A 23,266-nucleotide genomic window follows, 5' to 3' on the forward strand; every position below is an offset into this window, starting at 1 on the left:
GTCAGCGAATATACGAAAACTACTATGACGAAGACGTCTGTTTGAATATTAAAAAGCCAAGCCTCTGCCATTGGATGACAACAACCCGACGTCTGCGTTACCTAATCAATATTCATGAGCCAAGCATTCACCTTTACACTGTAAGAAAAGGTACAGCCTCACTGGGGCGGTATCCTAAAAGCTGAAAGATGCATCGTTGTACCTTATTTACCTCTAAATTTGACCTATAAGTGCCTTACAGGTAAATATTAGTAGGCTACTGTAAAAGTAAAAGACCTACCTAAAGTGTAGCCTACATGTAGCCTACATCTGTCATATCTATTTGGTTAATATCTGTTTTTATTTCAGTAACATATTATTGATGGCGGCAGATGCAATACCAGTTGCAGTTTTATTTTTCCTCATCAAATATAATAAAATAGGCCCTACTCATTGATGAACCTTCACATAACCGCAAACTTTCGGAACTATAATCCCTATTCATTCCTGCTACCCAGCGTCGCTCCTGCCCAAAGCTACCATGCAACCTTCTCATTACCTAATTAATATTCATCAGCAAAGCCTTCGTCATAGTAGCATTCGAAACATCAAAGATCCGTCAAGCAGTCAGAGTCAGACTCGATATCCCTCCGCCGTGGATGCTCGCATCCCGAATTGAGCTATGGATGCGCTTGTTTAAACTTCAAATGACTCGGTTGGATCCGGAAACTGTGCTGTTTTCAGCAGAATATCGCAGAGGATGTTGTTGTTGATTATTATGCAGGGTACTATTTTCATGTAGGGGGCAAGGATAAAGATGTAAAGGGGCAAAGCCGGAACAAGCCGCTTTTCGAGGCGTAGGCTGCATGTATTTTAAAGAGACAGAGATGCTTCATTTTGAACGATAGGGAGGTCATGTGGATCTGTTTGTTCGTGCACCTTGGTGAAATAGGAAGTGTAATGAGTACTGGATCGATTAGTAAACTTGAACATCTTGAAATGCTCCTTAAAGCTTAAATATTCTGGGTTTTCCTCATGGGAATCTACTGTATAGACTCCTGCCAGTGAAAGAATCCTTTAACCAAGATGCTCTTTTGCAACTGCAATGCTCAGTCCTTATAGGGGCTCTTTTGAGGGAACAAATTCTTTAAAATCACGCTGATGTTTTTCATGTGAGTGAAATCAAGCTCATACTTTCTGTCCCTGCTTCACTGATGAGTTGAAGAATCTCTTTCACGAAGAACTAGATACAGTAGCAGGTGCAGTGCACGATAGCTGTGTGCTTAAAGACATGGCATAAACAATTTATGTAAAATGCTGCACAATTCTGGGGAGATATGTGATGCAAATGTAGGCCTGTATGTTATAAAATGATGTGCAAAATTATTTGATAAAAGTCTGACTGATGTAATATATTTTAAATAACTATTTTAGTCCAGGATATTTATAAACGTCTTTTTGTAAAAAAAAAAAAAAAAAGAGTAGAAAAATACTTTCCCTTTGCATTTAAAGTCACACACTTTGTTCTTCAGACAGTCATCAGGTCAACACATTTCCCCTCATTCACTCACTTTTCATTTGTATTAGGCTACAGTAAAGCCCAAGTGAGACACTATCTGGCCATAAACAGACACTGCAGTCATATTGCACATATTTAAATGCTGTACATATTTCTCAGGATTTTACTGCTAAATAGTTCAACTTTTGTTGTTTCAGATTTTAATAACCGTAGTTTATTTTGTCGTTCATACTTTACCCGAAGCTAGCATGCATCTTTCAGTTTCGTGTTCTTTAAATTGCTTACTGATTTGCAATAATGAAAGGCTCTTTACACAAAAATAAAAGCAAAAATAAAAAATAAAACGGATCTCTGAATTTCTGAGATCCCTGAATCCCTTAAAAAGGTTGAAAGGAGGCTTTGAAAATGTTGCTCCGAACCTCAAGAGATCAAGATAAATATTGTATGAGCTATTTTATTTTTCTAATATCTAATTGGTCTTCCAAACTAATTTAGGTTAGTTTGACTCTTTTTTGACTCAAAAGACAGAAAATGTAATTAATGTTTTAGTAATATCAAATAGTATTTTAATGTACGATTTTAAAATGTATAGGTTAATAGCTTTTACAAACCCTAAACCTAAAGGGTTCTTGAAACGCAAGGGGGCGCTCTTTGCACACAGTGACTTCAAGATCTTTTTCCTTTTTTTGGATTCTGTCACCTCTACATGGTTCACTGGTGCACCTAACACTGTTACAAAGCCCCTGCAAAGTGTTTTTAGATGTAGCCTAGTTTCTGTTTCCCCGTGACTGAAGAATATCTGGAAATGCGACATCCTGTCCCCTGTTTTTAAAAAAGATCCATTAAAGGCCTAGTTCACCCAAAAATGAAAATCACCAATGGATCCTGTGCAGTGAATGGGTGCCGTCAGAATGAGAGTCTTAAACAGCTGATAAAAACATCACAATAATCCACAAGTAAACCACACCACTCCAGTCCATCAATTAACATCTTGTGAAGCTGAAAGATGCATCAAATCCATCACTGAGATGTTTTTAACTTCGCGTTTAGTCTCGGTCTGTCTCGCGTATCTTTTCAGTGTCTGCGCTTGCTTGGCCATTTGTTGTGGAAAAATAAGGAAAGTGTGTCCAGCTAAGTTCAATTAGTATTTTGTTAGATGGGTAAAAAGCTTGGCAGTTGTGGTGTGATGTCCTCCTCTTGTGAAGACAGAAGACCACCGGGCTGTCACCGGCAAAGGATATAAGTATCGCTTTTGATTTCTCCTCTTTTCTACTTGTTTCACTTCTGTTTCAGTTTTTATAACCATTTCTTACTATGTGTAAGTAAGTTGTTGTTTTTAGCATGTGTGTTTGGCAGTGTTATTTCATAGGAGTACTGATAAACTATACTGTCGTGATTTATATTCGTTATTATATTATATATTATATATATTATATTCGTTTTAATTTTAGTTAAATAATGTCTGAATTTATTATGTCCTTTTATTAAGTTTTAGTTTTATTTAATTTGAGTTATTTTAATACTTCAACAAAATAAATGGAAATTATATATATACATATTGAATTTATAAATGTGTATGCATATATATTTATGTATGTGTGTGTGTGTGGTTGTACATATACATATATATAGTTGTTGTTTGGCTTTGTGTTATGCTAGAATCATTATTATACTCATACCTTTTGTTCTTTAAAATTTTTAATTGTTTTTAGCCTTATTTTTTTGTTTTTTTCATTTAAATGTTAAGTTTTGAAATTTTGTGGCATGCATTTGTCATTTTTATTTAATTTCTTTTATTTTTAAAATGTGTATAAATTTTCATTTTTGGGTAAACTATTCTTTTAACTGTGAAAATGTTATCCTCATTCTCTCCTATTCTATTTTAGGATTTCCACATTTTACAAAAACCTTAACAGAATTATTTTAAGAGCATTACATAGTTGCACCAAACACTCACAATTAATCGGGGCATTCAGTGCTCAGATATAAAAGCCTTGCAGAATATGACATTTTAGCATAGGAGTTGTTATTTAATAGCTGAGTAAAAATACGTTTTGGTGGCCGGTCTCTCTCTCTTGACACAATCATTTTCCAAGCCCATTATTCACCTAGAATACGATTTCCATGACAATGTGTCATTAGCCAAGCAGAGGCATTCAGAGCTGGACTAGAGATAATTACAGAGCTCCTCAAATCAGTTTGAGGAATGTCACAGGAACACTAATGACACATGTGTGCTCTGTTTGAAGACCGCCGCTATAAGGAAGCTAATGTTGCCTACAGGTTTTTCAGATGGAAATGCATCGGAAAATATTTAGGTACGGTGGCCGAGAGAGCTCAATGCGCTGCAATTTCAGAAAACACATGCAAATAGAAAAATCACCAGCAAATCAAGAAAACATCTTCATCAATTTGACAGCATGTGCTGCAAATGCTCACAACACAAACAAATAAAGAAGTTTATTTGCAGCGCATTTCTTTGGTTGCGTTGTGAGCATTTGCAGTGCATGTGTTGTCAAAGTTGTTTTTTTTATTTCACAAATGAAGTGAAAGAATATTCGCGGAATAAGAGGATAGTTTATTTTTAATGGCATCCCAGATCATGTCTGAGGATTGATCGGAGTATTTTGTTTTGTAAGCGAAGCACAGTGGCATGGAGAGTTCATAAAGAGACATTTGTCGAAAGAAGAAGCGGTACTAGATCAGACTCCTGCTGCATCACAAACCGTAAGGAAATGATTTCATAATGCTTTGTCTGGAAATGACCGTTTTATTTGATTATGTTGTCAAAACACACATACAATAGTGAGGGGGCGTTGATATTGTTTTCCATGCAATGATGTTAGCCAATCATAACAGTGGCCGATTACTGAGAAGCCTTAAAGGACCAGGACCCCTTTGGACTGTAGACATGATTCATGTGTCTTGTTTACAATGAGACACATTAACATTGTTGTGGTTATATAATTTTGGGAGTGACTGAACGTTTAGAGGACTCATTCATTAATTGTGGTTGCCATTCCCAAACCTTTGCACTATGCACGTATGCATGTCTTAAAATGCTGTCTATGTAGATTCTTCATTAACGTTTGGAGCTACAATTTTCACAATTGAAATAATGGTTTATCTTGCACATCCGTCTAGACTGTGCTTATGTAAGACTGTTATCATAGCATAAGCCTGTGCTAATCTTAGCGGTGGAGCTAACAACTTCAGTGGTTTTTAAAGGTTTAAAAGCTCTTTAGCAACAATAATTTGCGGATTCTTTGTATTATAGTCCTTATTCTTCATGTTGTTTTGACAGGGCAGTATGGATGGATGTGGGGTATTTCCCTTATGAAGTTCATTGTCTCATTTCAGGGCAGCCAGAGAATTAAAGATTACTGGGAACTGTTGTGTCTCACCGGTACATGGACATGCTTGTGTCACGCTGGGTGATTTTATTTTTCACGGATATTAATTATGCTTGCTTCACTGGTTAGTGTGCGTCATCTGTGATCTTTCATATGTTTTTAATCAGCTAGCTAAATGTCTCTCTCACTCTTGAGAAGCACATTAAAAAAAGAGTCATGTCACATTTTGGCAGAAGTTCATACAAGCGCATTATCTTCTACTCCACAAGTGGATTTAAGAACAATTAGTGGTGTTTAGCATCATTAATACTATTGTTCAGGTTAGGCTTCACTGGTGAGTCAGTCCATGGCAATAAAAACAGCGTTTTAGAATGACGGCACCTTTTACAAAGGGTTTATTTCTGATTCTTTTGTTTATGGCAAGCCACCCTATGATTTTATCTTCTGCTGAATAATTCATCCTGTAGCAAACTATTTGTGTGCAACTTATATTATAATGGCGTTTGATTGTAAGGACATAGCTTCACAACATTTTGACATATTTACACAGAACTTGCAACGCACAATTGCCACAATGTCCTGTTCATCCAATGGCACCTCCAGGCGAAAGTGGATAAAAAAATGGAGCTAAATATTTATTACTTTTAAATAGAAGTCAGGTTTGCAGAAACAAATGTTTCTAGACCCACAGTAGTTTGATTTGTGTACCATTTTTTTTCCTGTGACAGCAAGTATAGGCTGTAAAGACTTTGCTCTTTATTCAGGCTCACAAAAGTCACCAAAATGTATTTTTTTTTGGAAAGAAATTTATATTTTTATTCACCAGGGATACATTAAATGTATTCTATTTCAAACAAAAGCTGTTCTTTTAGACTTTTATTCATCTGAAGCCGCTCAAATGTTTTTAACATTGATAATAATAATAATAAATGTTTCTTAAAGCAGCAAATCAGCATATTTCTGAAGGATCATGTGAGACTGAAGACTGGAGTAATGATGCTGAAAATTCAGCTTTGATCACAGGAATAAATTACATTTTAAAATAGATTCACAGAAAACAATTATGTTAAATTGCATTAGTATTTCACAACATTATAGGTTTTACTGTATTTTTGATTGAATAAATGCAGCCTTGGTGAGCAAAAAATACCTTTTTTCCTAAATAAATAAATAAAAACATTACCAGTCCCAGTAAGTAACGTACAGTATCGTTAACATAAAACACCAAAATAACCCATGAAGTTTATGACAATGACAGAAAAGTTCAAATAATAGTGAGTCTGTTCATAGTCTTCTTAAAAATCACCAAGAGAAGTGCAGTGACCAAAAACATGTACTCAGTCCTATAATGTGCATGTCCTTGATGTGCTTGGCCCCGTAATTGCTGCTTGCAGCTGTATTATTAGACCTACATACCTATTTACTGTGTTTTTCTGCTTAACATTTTTGCACTTCAGTTTTCATCAAAACATGTGCAATCCAGTTGTGCACTAAAGACATCAGTGAACTAACCAGAAAGAATCACATCTCTTTCCTACACAGAGATCGAGACTTCAGCTTTGAGCCAGCGCTCATCAAAAATGACACAAACACCAACATACAGAATGCAGGTGCTGGCTTTAGCATAGCAATTCATCAGTCCAAGCTAGACAGCTTTGAGAGACAACACATAAAAGACAGAGTCAGCATCCTATCTACAACAATCCCAGCATTAGAGAACTGACAGGCTGTGTAAAGATATTGGAGATGGAGGAGTTTGACAGATGTGTAAATGAGCTTTTGAGACATCATGCATGTCAGTTTTCTAGTGCTTTAGCTGAAGGTGTGTCAGGGGAAGTACAGTCACCTTATTCCTACAGTACAAATCCCCTGTTAAAGAATCCTGTTTCCATGAAAGAATGGACTTTCTTCATAAGAAACAAGAAAGCCTTTTTGCCATAATTGCACTTTTCATTTTTGACCCTAATTAGTATCCACAGAGACTCCTTTCACTGTGAGAAACAACAAATTACATGGAGTTAGGACAGTGGTTAGTGAAATGCATGATCTCAGCCATCATTGTGGAACATTATTTTTCCCACACTTTGCCACCGCTGTGCTGTTGTCTAATGTTCCTGGTCCCGTTTCCAAGGGTTTTAGAGTATTATTTTGGCCCTGTTATGGAATTGTGCCAAAGTGTGAAGCAGATAAATAGTAAAGTTAATCAAATGTGTTCTTTAGGAAGTTATTGGTCATCTGAAGCAAGTAGCCAACAGGCCCAAATCATCAAAATACAACCAAAACTACATTTTTACATTGAAAACAATCTGAGTGGTGTTTTTGCTCATGCAAAACTTGCTCTGGTTGGTTGCTAAGTTCTTGCTTACCAGCGAGAAAATTTAATTTAATTTAATTTTACAAACAAACAAATAAAAAACAGAGGAAAAGTTTGAGAAATTTGTTTGTGCAGGAATCGCTAGTAAAATAGTAAATATTTAAATTATATAGTAAACATTTTGAATATAAAAATAAATCATATCTTTTATATTATAATATATATATTGTTATTTTTTATTTATTTTTATATATTTATTTATATATAAAGATTATATCTTAAATAAAGAAATATGACATGAAGAAAATATTAAAATATATTTTGACATTTATTCTAAATATACATTTTTTTTAACAGTAAAATTTTTAATGTTTTTTTTTTTTAAAGAAGTTTCTTCTGCTCACCAAGCCTGCATTTATTTCATCCAAAATACAGCAAAGCAATAATATTGCTTTCTATATTAATATATTTTCAAATGTAATTCATCTTCAGAAATCATTCTAATATGCCGATTTGCTGTTCAAGAAATATGTTTTATTATTATCAATATTTAAAACAGTTGAGTACATTTTTTTCAGGATTCTTTGATGAATAGAACGAGCCAAAGATTAGCATTTATCTCAAATAAAAAGCTCTTGTAACATTATACACTACACCATTCACAGACTTGGAGTCAGTTTAATTTTTTTTAGGGGGAGAAATTATAGAAATTAATGCTTTTATTTAGCAAGGATGCTTTGAATTGATCGTGTGATAAAAAAAGACATTTATAATGTTACAAAAGATTTCTATTTAAGATAAATGCTGTTCTTCTGAACTTTCTATTCATCAAAGAAACCTGAAAAAAATAATAAATGTTTTTTGTGCAGCAAATCAGAATATTATTATTATTTCTGAGGGATCATGTGACACTGAAGACTGGAGTAATGATGCTGAAAATACAGCTTTGCATCACAGGAATAAATGACATTTTACAATATATTCAAATACAAAACAGTTATTTTAAATAGAAAAATATTTCAAAATTTGACTGTTTTTGCTTTATTTCGGATTAAATAAATGCAGGCTTGGTGAGCAGAAAAGACTAGAGGTAAAAAATCTTACTGTTCAAAAAGTTTTGACTGTAGTGCCTCTCACACACACACACTGAATAAAATTAAAATAAAAAATAAATATCATTCTTCTATAACAAACTCTAATGGCATGTAACTGAGCACTCCAGTCCAGACTTCTAAATGAATCCAGGACATTTTTTCAGGGTTTCTTAGTGAGCATCCTCTTGTTCTTCACTGACAGATCGGTGCAGGGATGAGTTCAGATTGCTGAAGTCTCTAGACGGCCACAAATGCCAAACCGCTCTTCAATCCTCACCAGCCTATCACACGCAGCAGATCAAATCATCTGAATGAGGCTGAGGACAATCAGGATGGAGTCACCAATCAGATCCCATTTTAACTATAATGCTCAAATAGTGCCATGTGAAAGAATAAAGAGGCATTTTATTTCCTGTATGAGTTTATTACATACAGCACAACAAATTTCAAGTCTAGTAATACAGTAACCTTTAATAAATGGAAAGCTTTGTTGTCCTGATGTGAACCAACAACTTGATTTACATGTTTTACATTCAAATCTTTTGTAACTTTGGTTTGCAAAGTGAAATTAATATCACACAGGTGTTGTTACAGTACATTAGGGTATTTTCAGTACTTGTCTCAGTACTCGTGATTATTTCTGTTATGTGTATATTTTGTATTTATTGTATTATTTATCTTGTTCTCCAGGCTACTATATCTGCTTATACAAATCCATACTTTTTATATTTGTTGTACAGAAGACAGACATGTTTAAATATCAAATGATCAAAGAGGACTTGATTGAGACATTGCAAACTTAAAGCTGATCAGATAAAATATCATTGCTCATAGGTTGATCTTTCATAGCTCAGGAATCTCAAGTTTCATTCGCATAATGTTATCTCAGATTTTTGTGCTGCAATTCGTTTACAAAAAACAAAATTGACTCAATCCTCAATCTCAAACAAAAAAAACTTTTGTTGATATACCATAAAATTATAGCGTTATATAAGTAATGTGGATGCTTGTATCAATTAGACTTGGAAGAATTTGATGAGAAATACTTGAGTTCATAGAGACATCTTTGTGTTTTATTGCAGACTGGCAAATGTAATATTTAAACAAATAATTTTTAAAATTATAAAATGCTTAATTTGCTAAGCATATAATTTAATTAATGCCAAAGTAATTCATTTTGATATGACTTTTACCAAACTGTACTGTTCCAAATTTCTGAAATGCATTTTTGTTTTAAAAACGGTAACTAAAAAATAAAAAATAAAATTTAAATAATTAACGTATTTATTTATGCATGTATTTATTTTTTATTTTCTTTCTTTATTGAGCAGGAGAAACATCTTCTGAAACAACCTTGTCGTATTTTAACAGAAGTGATTTATAACAAATAAAGAACATGCTAATTAAAACTAATAAACATTAAACCAAATAATGAGCTCTTGTTGTATAAGCTGATAAAAACATAATGAACAATTCGCCTTAAGATCATTTCTGTTTAAGACTAATAACACAGAAACTTTAAATATTAAGAAAACTAATATTAATATAGTGTTTCTGCAAAGAACTACATATTGAAAATGGATGCAAATAAATACTATTTTATTAAATCAATACTATTGTGCATATGTGTGAATAAAGATACCTGTAGTATATTTTGGATTTGGTGATTGAAAGTCATAAATGGTCACAAAAAATATCATTTGCATTTAATATTTTTATTACAGAGAAAGTGTGACAGAAACAACAAATAAGCAAACACTTAAGTAAATAAATTCTTCCTCACACTACTCTATTTAGAAATAAATATTGCATGCATGCAGAAAGAATAAAGAGTTGTGATCTGATAAGTCCCTAAAAGCAATAACAGGAGCACTTGTTTCTTCTTCAGTTTCAGCTCTAAATCTGATGGCCTTCCTAGTAATTTCAGCTCTTCTGTTGCTTGAGAAAGGAAAGATGATCTCTTTGAAAGACTGGGAATGAAAGAAAAATCAGGGGCCCTGTGGGGGCCCAAGGTAATGTGGCTCCTAAATAGACAATAGAAGCTTTTATACAGAGAATCACACAGACGGTCTTGTTCTTGTTTTACTTCTTTGTCTCCTCAATCTGTTCGACTTCGCTGGATTCGTCCACCACTTTGCCATTGATCATGGTTTGCGTTACCACCTTCACTATCTTACGGGTACGAACGTCAGGCTCCTCTGCGGAGAGAAAGACAGAGAGAGCGATATGTCAGATTCCTTTCAGACAGCGGGCTGTATATAGGCTCTGTTATGAGAGCTGCCTCTGTTTGGCCGTGTTTAATGTGTGCAGCTCAGGTGAGAGGACAAACGCACTCCCAGAACATTCCAGAGCCACAAACGGATATCTGATCAATGTTTACCCAACAGTTCAGCCAGCTTCAAATATACTTAAGCATCAACTCGCTATCATACGATAAAGAACGGGGGACATTTGTGTCCCTGAAATGTGTAAAAAATTATGACGATGCAGTAAAATTATTAGTATTAATTTTATTATTACTTTAGCTGTTAAATCGATTAATCACGGCTAATCACATTCAAAATAAAAGTGTTTTTACATAATATATTTGTAAAAGAAGATAATTCTTTTACTCAACAAGGATGCATTAAATTGATCAAAAATTACAGTAAGATTTCTATTTAAAATAAACACCCTTTATATTCATCAATGAATCCTGAAAAAACTAAAAAAAAAAAAAAAATATGAAGCAGCACGACTGTTTAATAATAAGTGTTTCTTGAGCAGCAAATCAGCATATTCAAATGATTTCTGAAGGATCATGTGACACTGAAGACTGGAGTAACGATTGTTTGCATCACAGGAATAAGTTGCATTTTAAAATATATTCAAATAGGAAACAATTCATTATATTTGCAATAATATTTCACAATATTACTGTTTTTACTGTATTTTCGATCCAATAAATGCAGCCTTGATGAACATAAGAGCCTTCTTTTAAAAACATTAAACCGAATACAAACTTTTGAAAAGTAGTCTATATGTAAATAAAAGTTTGCATTTTTACTCAAATGTTTCCTGTATGTTTTTTATGTATTATTAAAAGAGCTGAGGTTGTGTGCCCAGTTTATGCATCAACCATCTGACCATCATTTTATTCTCTTTTTAAAGTGACACATTATTCCATAAATCAAAAATCCTTTATAATACTGACATTATTATGATTTCAATAAGTGAACTCTTCAAGGACATGCAAAGGTCTCCCCTTTTTAGCAATTTATCTTATGTTTTATGATGTGTGCCAGAAGAGAATCTTAAAATATCACCCCGTTACCATGATTTTCTATAGTAAGCAACTAATAAGTGAAGGTTTAAATGAAGAAATTTCACCACTGAATTTTTCTATCCAAAAGAACTTTGTAGTTTCATGGCTAAACCATAAATCTGTCAACCCTCTTACATTATTTATCAATTTTACATGAAAATTCGCTTATGCAATTTTTTTTGCAATGTTTGTTGACTATAACTTGTAAGATCAGTCTGTGCATATTTGTTCTAGTATTTGCTGAATGTAGCATGTGACACGTTTTATATGAGTGAGTACTCACTCTTAGGTGGTGGAGGAGTCTCTTTAACCCTGTGAAATAAAAAAAGAAACCTGATGTAAGTATCAAAATAATCATTAAGCTGCTAAAATCTCAGACATCAATATCAGTGTCACAAAAAATAACAACAAAGAGACTAGAAGGACATTATGGTGAGTGAACAGTGACAATTTTTATTGTTGTTAAACTGCAAGAATCTCTTGCACTCACGTTTCCTCCCCCTCCAACAGCCTCCTGTAGGTTGCGATCTCCATCTCCAGGTTCTGCTTGATGCGCAGGAGCTGCTCGTAGTCCGTCTTGTTGCGCTGCATGTCCAGACGCAGATGCGACAGGCTTTCCTCCAGCTGGGCCAGGGTAGCCTGCAGTCGCTCCATCTCCAAGGTGTACTTCTGCCCCGTCTCACTCAGGTTACCCTCCATAGCCGCCACCTGTGAGAGGGGTTAAAAAAAATTAAAATTCTGTCATTCATTTACTGTCATTAATGAACTTACTCTCATGTCGTTCCAAACCCATAAGACCTTCGTTCATCTACAGAACACAAATTAAGATATTTTGATGAAATCCGAGAGCTTTCTGACCCTCCATAGACAGCAACACAATTGACACATTCAAGGCCCAGAAAGGTAGTAAGGGTATCGTTAAAATAGTCCATGTGACATCAGTGGTTCAACCGTAATGTTATGAAGATACAAGAATACTTTTTGTGCACAAAGAAAACAAAAATAACTACTTTATTCAACAATTTCTTCTCTTCCGTGTCGGTTTTCAACGCGTGTTCACGAGAGTACCGCGACACATACATGTCATATGATGTCACTATTTTAACAACGTCTTTACTATGTTTCTGGGCCTTGAACATGTCAGTTGTGTTGCTGTGTATAGAGTTTCAGAAAGCTCTCAAAAATATCTTAATTTGTGATAATATTCGCTTTTGGGTCGAGAAGTAATCCGGTAGAAATATCGCAATCGTTTTGCGTGTCATGATGTTAGCTTATCATTTAAACCCATTTTAAACATTGTGGTTTAAAAACAAATGTAACTGTTCAGGGACATTAAGAAGACATTAATTCATTCTGGCATATGGCGCGCGTTAAGCACCTGCTTAAACTTGAGTTCTTTTTCGCGCCTTCAACTTAAACGTTCAAATACACATAGTTATGTGTCAAAATGCCCATCCTTGCAAGTATGCTCGTAAACAGTCATTTGTGACTGTGAGATCCTGGCATTGTATGATGAGATTTTAAAGGGATAGACTCGAGTTGTTCTGAACCTGTATGAATTTCTTTGTTCACCTCAACATAAAAGAAGGTATTTTGAAGAATGTTCATAACCAGAAGGTTTCTGATCCCTATTGACTCCAATAGTGCATTTCTTTTCTTACTATGAAAGTCATGCAGAAGCTGTTTGGTTACCAGTGTTGTTCCCAATATATTCTTTTGCGTTCAACAAAGAATTTTCATTTTTGGGTGAACTATTCCTCTAAAGGAGCCTAAAATAGCTCCTGTTGCCATTTGTGTTAATAATGTGAATCAAACATCAGAAAGAAAATCACTCCATGTCCTTGACTGAATAGTCTTCACTGTATAAATTCAATATTTTACAAAAGTTATTCAGTCTATTTGTACCTTTACTTTATACAATATAATGTTTTTTATTCAGTGCTTTAAGTTTGTCCAAGTAGGTCGATTTGTTATGTATCTTTATTCTTTTGTCATTCGTGACTGTTTACTTGTCTTCTGTAAGCTTGGTTTTATATAGGCTAGTATTATGTTTTGTGATATTGTAATTAGTAACAAGAATTATGAAATATCAGTGCATCAAAAATGTTGATAGGATAAAAATCCTATTTAAAGCTATATATATATATATATATATATATATATATATATATGTATAATTATTGTGATGGGGGTCCCTGCAGTAAGTCATAGCCCCGGGCCCAGTGAGGTCTTAATGCGGCCCTGCCCATGTCGTTCCAAACCCGTTAATGCTTCGTTCATCTTCGGAAAAACAATTTAAGATATTTTGGGTGAAAACAGGGAGGATTGTGACTGTCCCATTGACTGCCAAGTAAATAACACTGTTAAGGCCCAGAAAACTATGAAAGACATCGTCAAAAATGATGTTACGTCAAAATTACATCACCATCATTTTACGAAGCTACGAGAATGCTTTTTGTCTCCTCCACGTCACCATAGCGCCATTTTGGAGAGCTATTACTACCACGTCGAATACCATGTTAGTTTGACATAACATTCTCTTACATCTCTCATACTCTTCTGGGCCTTGACAGTGTCATTTACTTGGCAGTCAATGGGACAGTCACGACTCACAAGCCACCCCGTTTCCACCCAAAATATCTTAAATTGTGTTCCGAAGACGAACGAAGCTTTTACGGGTTTGGAACAACATGGTGGTCAGTGATTTAATGACAAAATTTTCATTTTGGGGTGGAGTAACACTTTAACACATGAAGCAGTGGTGCTCAAATGGGAGATGCACAATAATTCACAATAATTTCCTGTCCTCCCTCTATTATCAATAAAATTGTCAAAAGCCTGAAGATAAAATAAAATTTTTAATAACAAATATATACAGGTGCATCTCAATAAATTAGAATGTCATGGAAAAGTTAATTTATTTCAGTAATTCAACTCAAATTGTGAAACTCGTGTGTTAAATAAATTCAATGCACACAGACTGAAGTAGTTTAAGTCTTTGGTTCTTTTAATTATGATGATTTAGGCTCACATTTAACAAAAACCCACCAATTCACCTCAACAAATTAGAGTACTTCATAAGACCAATAAAAAACATTTTTAGTGAATTGCTGGATGAATGTTGTAAGAATGTTAATTTACTGTATATGTACTCAATACTTGGTAGGGGCTCCTTTTGCTTTAATTACTGCCTCAATTTGGCGTGGCATGGAGGTGATCAGTTTGTGGCACTGCTCAGGTGTAACGGAAGCCCAGGCTGCTTTGATAGCGGCCTTCTGGTCATCTGCATTGTTGGGTCTGGTGTCTCTCATCTTCCTCTTGACAATACCCCATAGATTCTCTATGGGGTTCAGGTCAGGCGAGTTTGCTGGCCAATCAAGCACAGTAACACCATGATCATTGAACCAGCTTTTGGTACTTTTGGCAGTGTGGGCAGGTGCCAAGTCCTGCTGGAAAATGAAATTAGCATCTCCATAAAGCTTGTCAGCAGAAGGAAGCATGAAGTGCTCTAAAATTTCCTGGTAGATGGCTGCGCTGACTGTGGACTTCAGAAAACACAGTGGACCAACACCAGCAGATGACATGGCAGCCCAAATCATCACTGACTGTGGAAACTTCACACTGGACTTCAAGCAACATGGATTCTGTGCCTCTCCACTCTTCCTCCAGACTCTGGGACCTTGATTTCCAAATGAAATGCAAAATTTACTTTCATCTGAAAAGAGGACGTTTGACCACTGAGCAACAGTCCAGTTCTTTTTCTCCACAGCCCAGGTAAGACGCTTCTGACGTTGTCTCTGGTTCAGAAGTGGCTTGGTAGCCCTTTTCCTGAAGATGTCTGAGCGTGGTGACTCTTGATGCACTGACTCCAGCTTCAGTCCACTCCTTGTGAAGCTCTCCCAAGTGTTTGAATCAGCTTTGCTTGACAGTATTCTCAATCTTGCAGTCATCCCTGTAGCTTGTGCACCTTTTCCTAACCAAATTCTTCCTTCCAGTCAACTTTGCATGTAATATGCTTTGATACAGCACTCTGTAAACAGCCACACCTTTCAGTAATGACCCTCTGTGACTTACCCTCTTTGTGGAGGGTCTCAATGCTCGTCTTTTGGACCATTGCCAAGTCAGCAGTCTTCCCCATTATTGTGGTTTCAAAGAGCAAGAGATACCCGGAATTTATACTGTAGAGATGGTCATTAATTGAAACTCAAATGTAAATATTCTAATATTTTGAGATACTGATTTTTGACTTTCATGAGCAGTAAGCTCTAATCATCAAAATTAAAACAAAAAAACTTTTGAAATGTTTTACTTTACATGCGATGAATCTAAAATATATGAAAGTTTCACTTTTTGAAATAACTTACAAGAAAAAATTACCCTTTTAGGACATTCTAATTTATTGAGATGCACCTGTGTATATATATATATATATATATATATATGTATAGCATGTAAATGAAGCTATTCCATCAGTAAATAACCCGATTCTATTTAGTTTGCATATAATCGTGTTTAAACTGCCAGCCACCAGTTAGTGATAAAGGAACAATGAGGCTTTTTTGGCTACTGCTCACGTGCTGATGAGGTGCAAAACCTTTATACAAACACATACAGCATGAACATTCTCTATCCTTTGTGTTCCACCGAGGAAAGCAAGTCATACAGGATTGGAACAACTTGAATTTTAATTATTAGGGGATTATAAGGTGCCTTTATGCATCAATTTGCACCCTCAAAATAATTGTGCCAGCAGAGAAACTACTACAAAACAACCCCCATGTAAGCATCTTATGTCTTGGCTTATTTACACAAGCGTGACCTGTTTATAGCAACTACATCTGAGATGCTGGGAGTGATCTTAGACTGGCATGAGATTCAAAGGTCATGAAAACAAGCACACCTGTTTCAAAGTGAGTGCTCTGATGGAAAAGTTCCTCTTTGGAGATCTATTACATGTGTATTGCTTGTAGTAGGGTTTCTACTGACCCCTTTTTTTACTCCATAATCTAACAACAAACTGTGTCTTGTGCTTCTTGCCACTTACATTTGACTTGTGAAAGTAAGTAAAGGCATGCGACGGAGCATTTATGGCCTGGGTCATTCAAATAACCTCGACATAAAGGGCAGGGTTTTACTTTCCATTGCTAAGCGGTAACTGTATCTGCACTGGCCACGACTCTAGTGGTTCACTCAAGGAACAGGAATGGTCCTTAAAAGGTTCCTCCTGCTATGGTCTGACCTGTTTATGAAGGCTCTCCAGTTCCACTTCCAGTGTCTGCAGAAAGCGCTGCCTCTCGGTTAGTTCACTCTGAGCCCCTCTCAGGGCTTCATTACTCTCACGCACCTGCGTCTGCACCGTCTCCAACTACACACACACACACACACACACACACACACACACACGCACACATGCAGTGATGGGTTACAAAAATGGTCTGCATGCAACAGAAGAAAGTAATACATTCTGCCAAAGGTCTGATTAACTGCAACACAAAGTCTTATATAATGATGTATCAGTCGTTCTAGCATGGAGCATTGATATTTACTAAAACAATGATTACCATGGCTCTATGTCCAAAAGTATACCTAGAGTACCATGTATATGCCTTGGTTTTATATACAAAAAAATACCATGGTATGGTTTTCATGTTCAAAACACAAGATAATACCACAATAGTTTCTAAGTACTTTGAAATAACATTGTGGTTCCATATTTAAAAAAACATGGCAATACCATTTTATTTTTGAAGTACCTTGGAGTACCTTGTAAATACTTTGGATTACAAAAAAATACCAAGGTGTGGTTTCCATGTGCACGTCATGTCCAAAAAAGTAACTTAGATTAACATATACCATGGTTTAGCTTACAAAAATACCATGGTATCACTATGGTTAAAAAACATGATAATACTGTGGTTTATTATTATTATTATTATTATTATAAAAAACATGATGATTCCACATTATTTTTGAAGTAACATATGCAAATACCATGGTTTCATTTCCCAAAAATGCCATAGTACTTCCATAGTGTCGGGCTTACAAAACTATATTTATATGTTCAAAACATGATAGTAAAGTGGATCCACATTTTTTAAAAACATGGTAATACCACAGTATTTTGAAGTACCTTGAAATATCATGATTTAGATTTAGCTCAGATTGTGGTTGATTGTGGTTCCATTTTACCAAAAAAAAAAACATGATAATACCATTTTATTTTTGAAGTACCTCATGTAAATACCTTGCCAAAAAAGTAGCTTAGAGTAACATATGGTTTATGGTTTAAACATGGTTTAACTTACGTAAATAACTACCATAGTTCCATAACATGGTATTAAAGCATGGTATTTATATGTTCAAAAAAACCATGATAGTAATATATAAAATATATATATATATAAAAACATGGTAATACCACAGTATTTTTGAAATACCTTATTTAAATTGCATGGGTTCACTTTCCAAAACCATTGCTGTGGAACCACGTGCAAAAACATATTACGAAATACTTTGGAGTAACATGTAAATACTATGCTTTAGTGTACAAAAATATCATGGTATTGCATATTATCATTTAACAAGGTGTTATTAAATGGTAATACATAGTAATTGGGTTGTACCAAGGTGTTTTTGTCAGTGAAATGTGATCTGGGTCTAGGAAACTCTTAATGGGAGCAAATAGCCACTGGATCTGACCCCGATCCTCTGGGAACACCAACCTTTTTACGGTACCAGTTCTCAGCTTCCTCCTTGTTCTTCTGGACAATGCCTTCATACTGAGACCTGAGGTCAAAGAGAATTGTCCCCAGCTCTGGCCCGTGGGCCGCATCCACCTCCACACTCACATCCTCTTGAGCAATCCGGGCCCTCAGGCTGTCTATTTCCTGTGGGAAAAGTATTGAGAGAAGGATGTTGAACGACTAAACAAATTGTCTGGTAACTTTCTGAGGAATTAACAAAAACTGTTAGTCTTTGACTAATGAGATATTTAACATGTTTGGATAGGTTAAATGTGTGTGTATTTCGTGTTTGAACATTGGCGTGTGGTTTGAGTGGTGATTTGAGACTGCGGAGTGAATGCTGGGAATTTGATATCACGTGGTGGCACAAGGTTGGTGGAAGTTACTTCATTATTAAGTTCTTCTCAATGAATATTTAACGGTGTTGATCTCATGTTGCTCACAAGGGGAGTATGCACGTGCCTCGCACAACAAAAGACAAACACGCCAGATATATTTTGAATATTTGACAACCATGACACCACACCCTTCTTTCCAAATATACACAGAGTCTATGCGTGAGAAAGCATGAGAATATTTCTGTACTTCCTGAGTATTTTTTTCTTACTTGTTGGTTTGTGGTTCATCAATGCACCAGTGACAAGTAAGGCTTAACACATAGTCTATACAAGTACAACAAACACACAATAATTCCGAATGCAGTTCATAACAAAACAAGTACCCATTGCATTCTCAGTACTGCCCTCATCGGCCATTATTGCATTATTCTTTTGCAAGTCAACTATTGCCATTTCAAAGCTACAGTTTAAAGAGAATCATGCTGAGCAAGCTAGATCAAGTTATTAAACTAACTAAATACTTATACTGGTTCAAAGGCACAGATGTTTAATAGTAACTCTATCACCCTCTTTTGAACGGAGACTTGTTAGTTTCAAATTAACACAAGGATTAAAGTATTTGTACACCTCCTTTGCACTTGGAATTTGTTAGCCAAGGATATGCATCTTTGTGTAGTTGTGCAAAGCAAGTTTCTGGCCTAAAAATGACAATCAGCACTTGACTCAGTGCCAGGAGGTTAGCTGTGAGGCACAGCTTAGATTTCATGAGACAAAAGAACCGCATGGATAGAGTTACAAATGACTCCAAGCATGGACAGTAGAGGTCACCACTTGAGACTCTTCAAGGGTTTGACAAGACTGTCACAGAGATAAAAATAAAAATACCAAAAGGGGGTTTTCACACATTTGAGGAACAATTTCTGGTTCCTCAAAGAATCTTCTTAGAAGAACCTTTTTTTCCACTATAAAGAACCTTTCATGAAATGGAAGGATTCCATGGATGTTAAAGGTTCTAACTACAATGGAACTATAATGGAAGAGATTACATCAGTTCCTGCATTAACATATGCACAACAGAATTACATCAACAGAAGGTTGAAACGAATAAAAAAAACCCTGAACTTTGGACTGGTACACATCTTACTCTTCATGTACAATTACATGGTGCTTTTTAACCACTTTGTAAACTGAGGGAATGCAGAAATGAGGAGCAACAGGTGCAGCATTCGTGATTTCGTTTCTAGGTGGAGATCTTACCTCCTCATGATTTTTCTTCAGGAAGTAAAGTTCCTCTTTCAGACTGTCCAGGTCACCACGGATTGTGGCGATGATCTGGTCATGGTCTGACTTGGCTTTCTTCAGGGCCGCACAGTCCCGCTCCACCGACTGACACATCGCACTCTCCGTCTCCCATCTGCAAGCACACATCAAGTCAATGCCTCCTAAAGTTCCTCAGCAGATGTTTTGAGAGGTGCAGGAAGTCATACACTCACTTAATTCTGAAATCATCTGCAGCCAGCTTGGCGTTATCGATCTCAAGCATGATCCGAGCGTTCTCCAGGGTCTTCTTCCTTATCTGTAAGGTACAGAACATGAAGATGAAGTTGCACATCTCAAACACATTGAAACCACCAATAAAATGATCATAGTGGAAGATGGCCCAACCTGGAGTGTCTTGCTCCTAGAAGACCACCTTCATACAGAGTTTGTTTCCAAACCTTATTAAACACACCTGAACCAGCTAATTAAGGACTTTAGGATCATTCGAAACTTTCGGGCATGTGTGTTGAAGCAAGTAAATGCAAACCTCTGCAGGAAGGTGCTCCTCCAGAACTGGACAACCTTGTCATAGATGATACTTATGGAGCAATTATGTATTATGTTGCTTTTCTGAAAAGACAGAGTTGTGATGGAAACTTAACTCATCACTTCATCACCTAGTACCATTGGGTAACCAGCTGAGACTTTCGACCCCTTTTACAAAGCTATTTATTCAGGTTTAGGTGCTTTCCTTCTTTGTTAAAAGGTAACTGTTTAGTCTGACAGTAGGTAATTATTTAACTAGTGTGTCTGGTAGGGCTAATGATCATAGACATTGCTGAGCAGACTTTCAGAGCATGTGTATACCTACACACCACGAGCCATGCAAACAATCTTGTTTTCATTAAAAGACCTTAAGGGCATTGTCCACATACTTCCTGTTCCAGAGCATGAGCTTGGGCCATCATGGAATCAATATCGTGCCCTTTCGGCACACGCTCCAGCATCAGTTGTTTGATCCTCAGCTCCAGGTCGGCGTTGGACTTCTCCAGAGAGCGGACCTTGTCTAGGTAGCTGGCGAGTCGGCTGTTGAGGCTTTGCATGGCCTCTTTCTCATTGGTGCTGTTGCCATGAAGGCCATTGAGGGACAGGTTGCTCAGGCCGTTCAGATCTGACATGCTCATGGAGGCAGAGCGAGACAGAGGCTTGGCGGCAGCGAATGAGACGGCGGCTTTGGATCGGGCACGTCCGCTGTCCCTCAGAGACATGCTGGAGAAAGAGGGCTGCCGGCCCAGAGAGAAACTCCGTACAGACAGACTGGACGACATGACCTCTGTAGACAGGAGGAGATGAATTTCAGTATGTACTCAACATTTTTGATGAATAACTATAACTAATAGCTTTGTTTTTAAAATATCATCAGAGGTTATAGCCTACATGTAAGAAATGGATTGTGTAACAGTGTTACACACATGCACTAAGTTATACAGCAGTAATGTAATGTGCTTTTAGAATAAGAATAAACTCAAACTGCCCATTATTGCCACATTTTGAGAAACATTTGCAGAAAAATACCAACAATGTGCAAAGAAAATCATATCTGACCCTAGACCACAAAACCAGTCATAAGCAGCACGGGTATATTTTTTGTAGCAATAGCAAACAATACATTGCATGGGTCAAAATTATTGATATTTTTTTAGGATATTAAGTAAAGATCATGTTCCATGAAGATATTTTGTAAATTTTCTACCATAAATATATGAAAACTTTTTTTTTTTTTGTACCCTCGGATTCCAGATATTCAAATAGTTGTAACTCAGCCAAATATTGTCCTATCCCTAACAAACCATACATCAATGGAAAGCTTATTTATAACACTTATGACTGGTTTTGTGGTCCAGGGTCACATATTTGGTGTAGAAGAACATCACACATCTCCACCTAACCGCAGGATATTCAGCTTAAAATGTTCTCTATACAAATGGACTTTTTAAAGGAAGCCTTTCAAGCCAAACATTTTCCATTGCTCACCCATGCTGGATTTTACAGCTAGAAGTAAATGTCCAAACTCTGTAATAAATGACTTCTCAACTCTGGGCTGCTTAAGAGAGTTGGTTCACACCTTCCTAATCCATTTATCTCCTGCCATAAAGTGATAACCGTCTGACAGCCTGCTACTGTTAAACAGCTCTGGGCTGAAGGAGCTCTTTATGCTGATCTGGGACCAGAATCCCAACTCTGACAGAGGTGACTGTCAGGAGGGAATCTCACAAAGAAATGTCCAGATATATCTCAGCAAAAAATCAAGCCTATTTTTAGGATTGCTAATATTGTGCATATATATAAAATGTAAGAAAAAATGTAAGATATTTTGCATTATGGCTTTATTTTCATGACAGTTAACCACATTTAACCCCCCAAATGTTTATTACTGTGTGTGTGTGTGTGTGTGTGTGTGTGTGTCCACTCAGGAAACAAGTCTAAGCTAGCAATGGACAGTTATTTTTAATGACAAATGACTTCAGTAGAAATGCTTGTACAGTCCTTTATCATTTCATGGTTTCTGCTCAATGAAGTATTAAGAGCATCAAACAGTGCACAGAACTTGAATGATAAAGATCACATGATATGTAAATGGACACTGCATTGTTGCTTTGTGTTGGCACATCAAACAATTAACCTTCTTCTGATGCAAGGCTTGCTGTCTTGGAGACTAGCTATGCCTCATGTGTTGTTTAAAACAATTAGAGTTACTCCAAACAACACAATACGACTCATTTGTGGATGTGAAACATCTTTAAAACCAGTTATCGGTCATTACAAAACACCGGAATAAAATTAAAATTAAACTTTTTCTCAAGAATTTAGAATTACAGAGTTCCTTCATTATGATCCCTGCACTTTAAATCTATATAACTCAATATAAATGTTGCAAATTTAATGTGAATCATAACATTTAATTCCATTTGGTTTTACCATTTGACAAGAGGCTGGTGTATATGTGGTTAGGCTATGAAAAGAAGTTAAAGAAGTCTCATACCTGTGGTCTTGGAAGTGAAGGACGGCGTCTGTGCTGTGTGATGTGAGGAGCGTTAAGCTGCGGCCAGTACCTAACGGTGCCCTAATATAGAGCTCGGGACAGGGGGCGAGGCTTATAGTACACCTGAACACCTGTGGGAGGAGCCCACCTGACTCTCTCTCAAACTCAAGCTGTTCACACTAGTGTAACTCAAGACACCAGAGATCATGGCATGAAATATTCAACAGGTTTCTGCTATAACGTGAGCAAAGAGAATGAAAAAACAAAGCCTGCTCTGTGTGCCTGCAGGACAAGCTCTATGAGCCAGAACAGTGTTTAC

The 23,266-nt window shown here is 36.1% G+C and overlaps 1 protein-coding gene across 1 annotated transcript; it reads right to left on the reverse strand.

Moving 5' to 3' along the window:
- Positions 1–8,670: 8,670 nt before the first annotated feature.
- On the reverse strand, positions 8,671–23,006 carry LOC306864235 (keratin, type I cytoskeletal 18-like). Its single transcript, XM_079408087.1, has 9 exons — positions 22,948–23,006; positions 20,840–21,237; positions 20,138–20,220; positions 19,902–20,058; positions 18,286–18,450; positions 16,803–16,928; positions 12,054–12,271; positions 11,847–11,875; positions 8,671–10,457 (listed from the first exon to the last, which is right to left on the reverse strand). The coding sequence occupies exons 2-9, from the start codon at positions 21,230–21,232 to the stop codon at positions 10,342–10,344; spliced, it is 1,287 nt and encodes a 428-aa protein (XP_079264213.1). The 5' UTR covers positions 21,233–21,237; positions 22,948–23,006; the 3' UTR covers positions 8,671–10,341.
- Between the last annotated feature and the right edge of the window lie 260 nt (positions 23,007–23,266).

Source organism: Barbus barbus (assembly GCF_936440315.1).
Source record: "Barbus barbus genome assembly, chromosome: 45".
Classification (NCBI taxonomy): domain Eukaryota; kingdom Metazoa; phylum Chordata; class Actinopteri; order Cypriniformes; family Cyprinidae; genus Barbus; species Barbus barbus.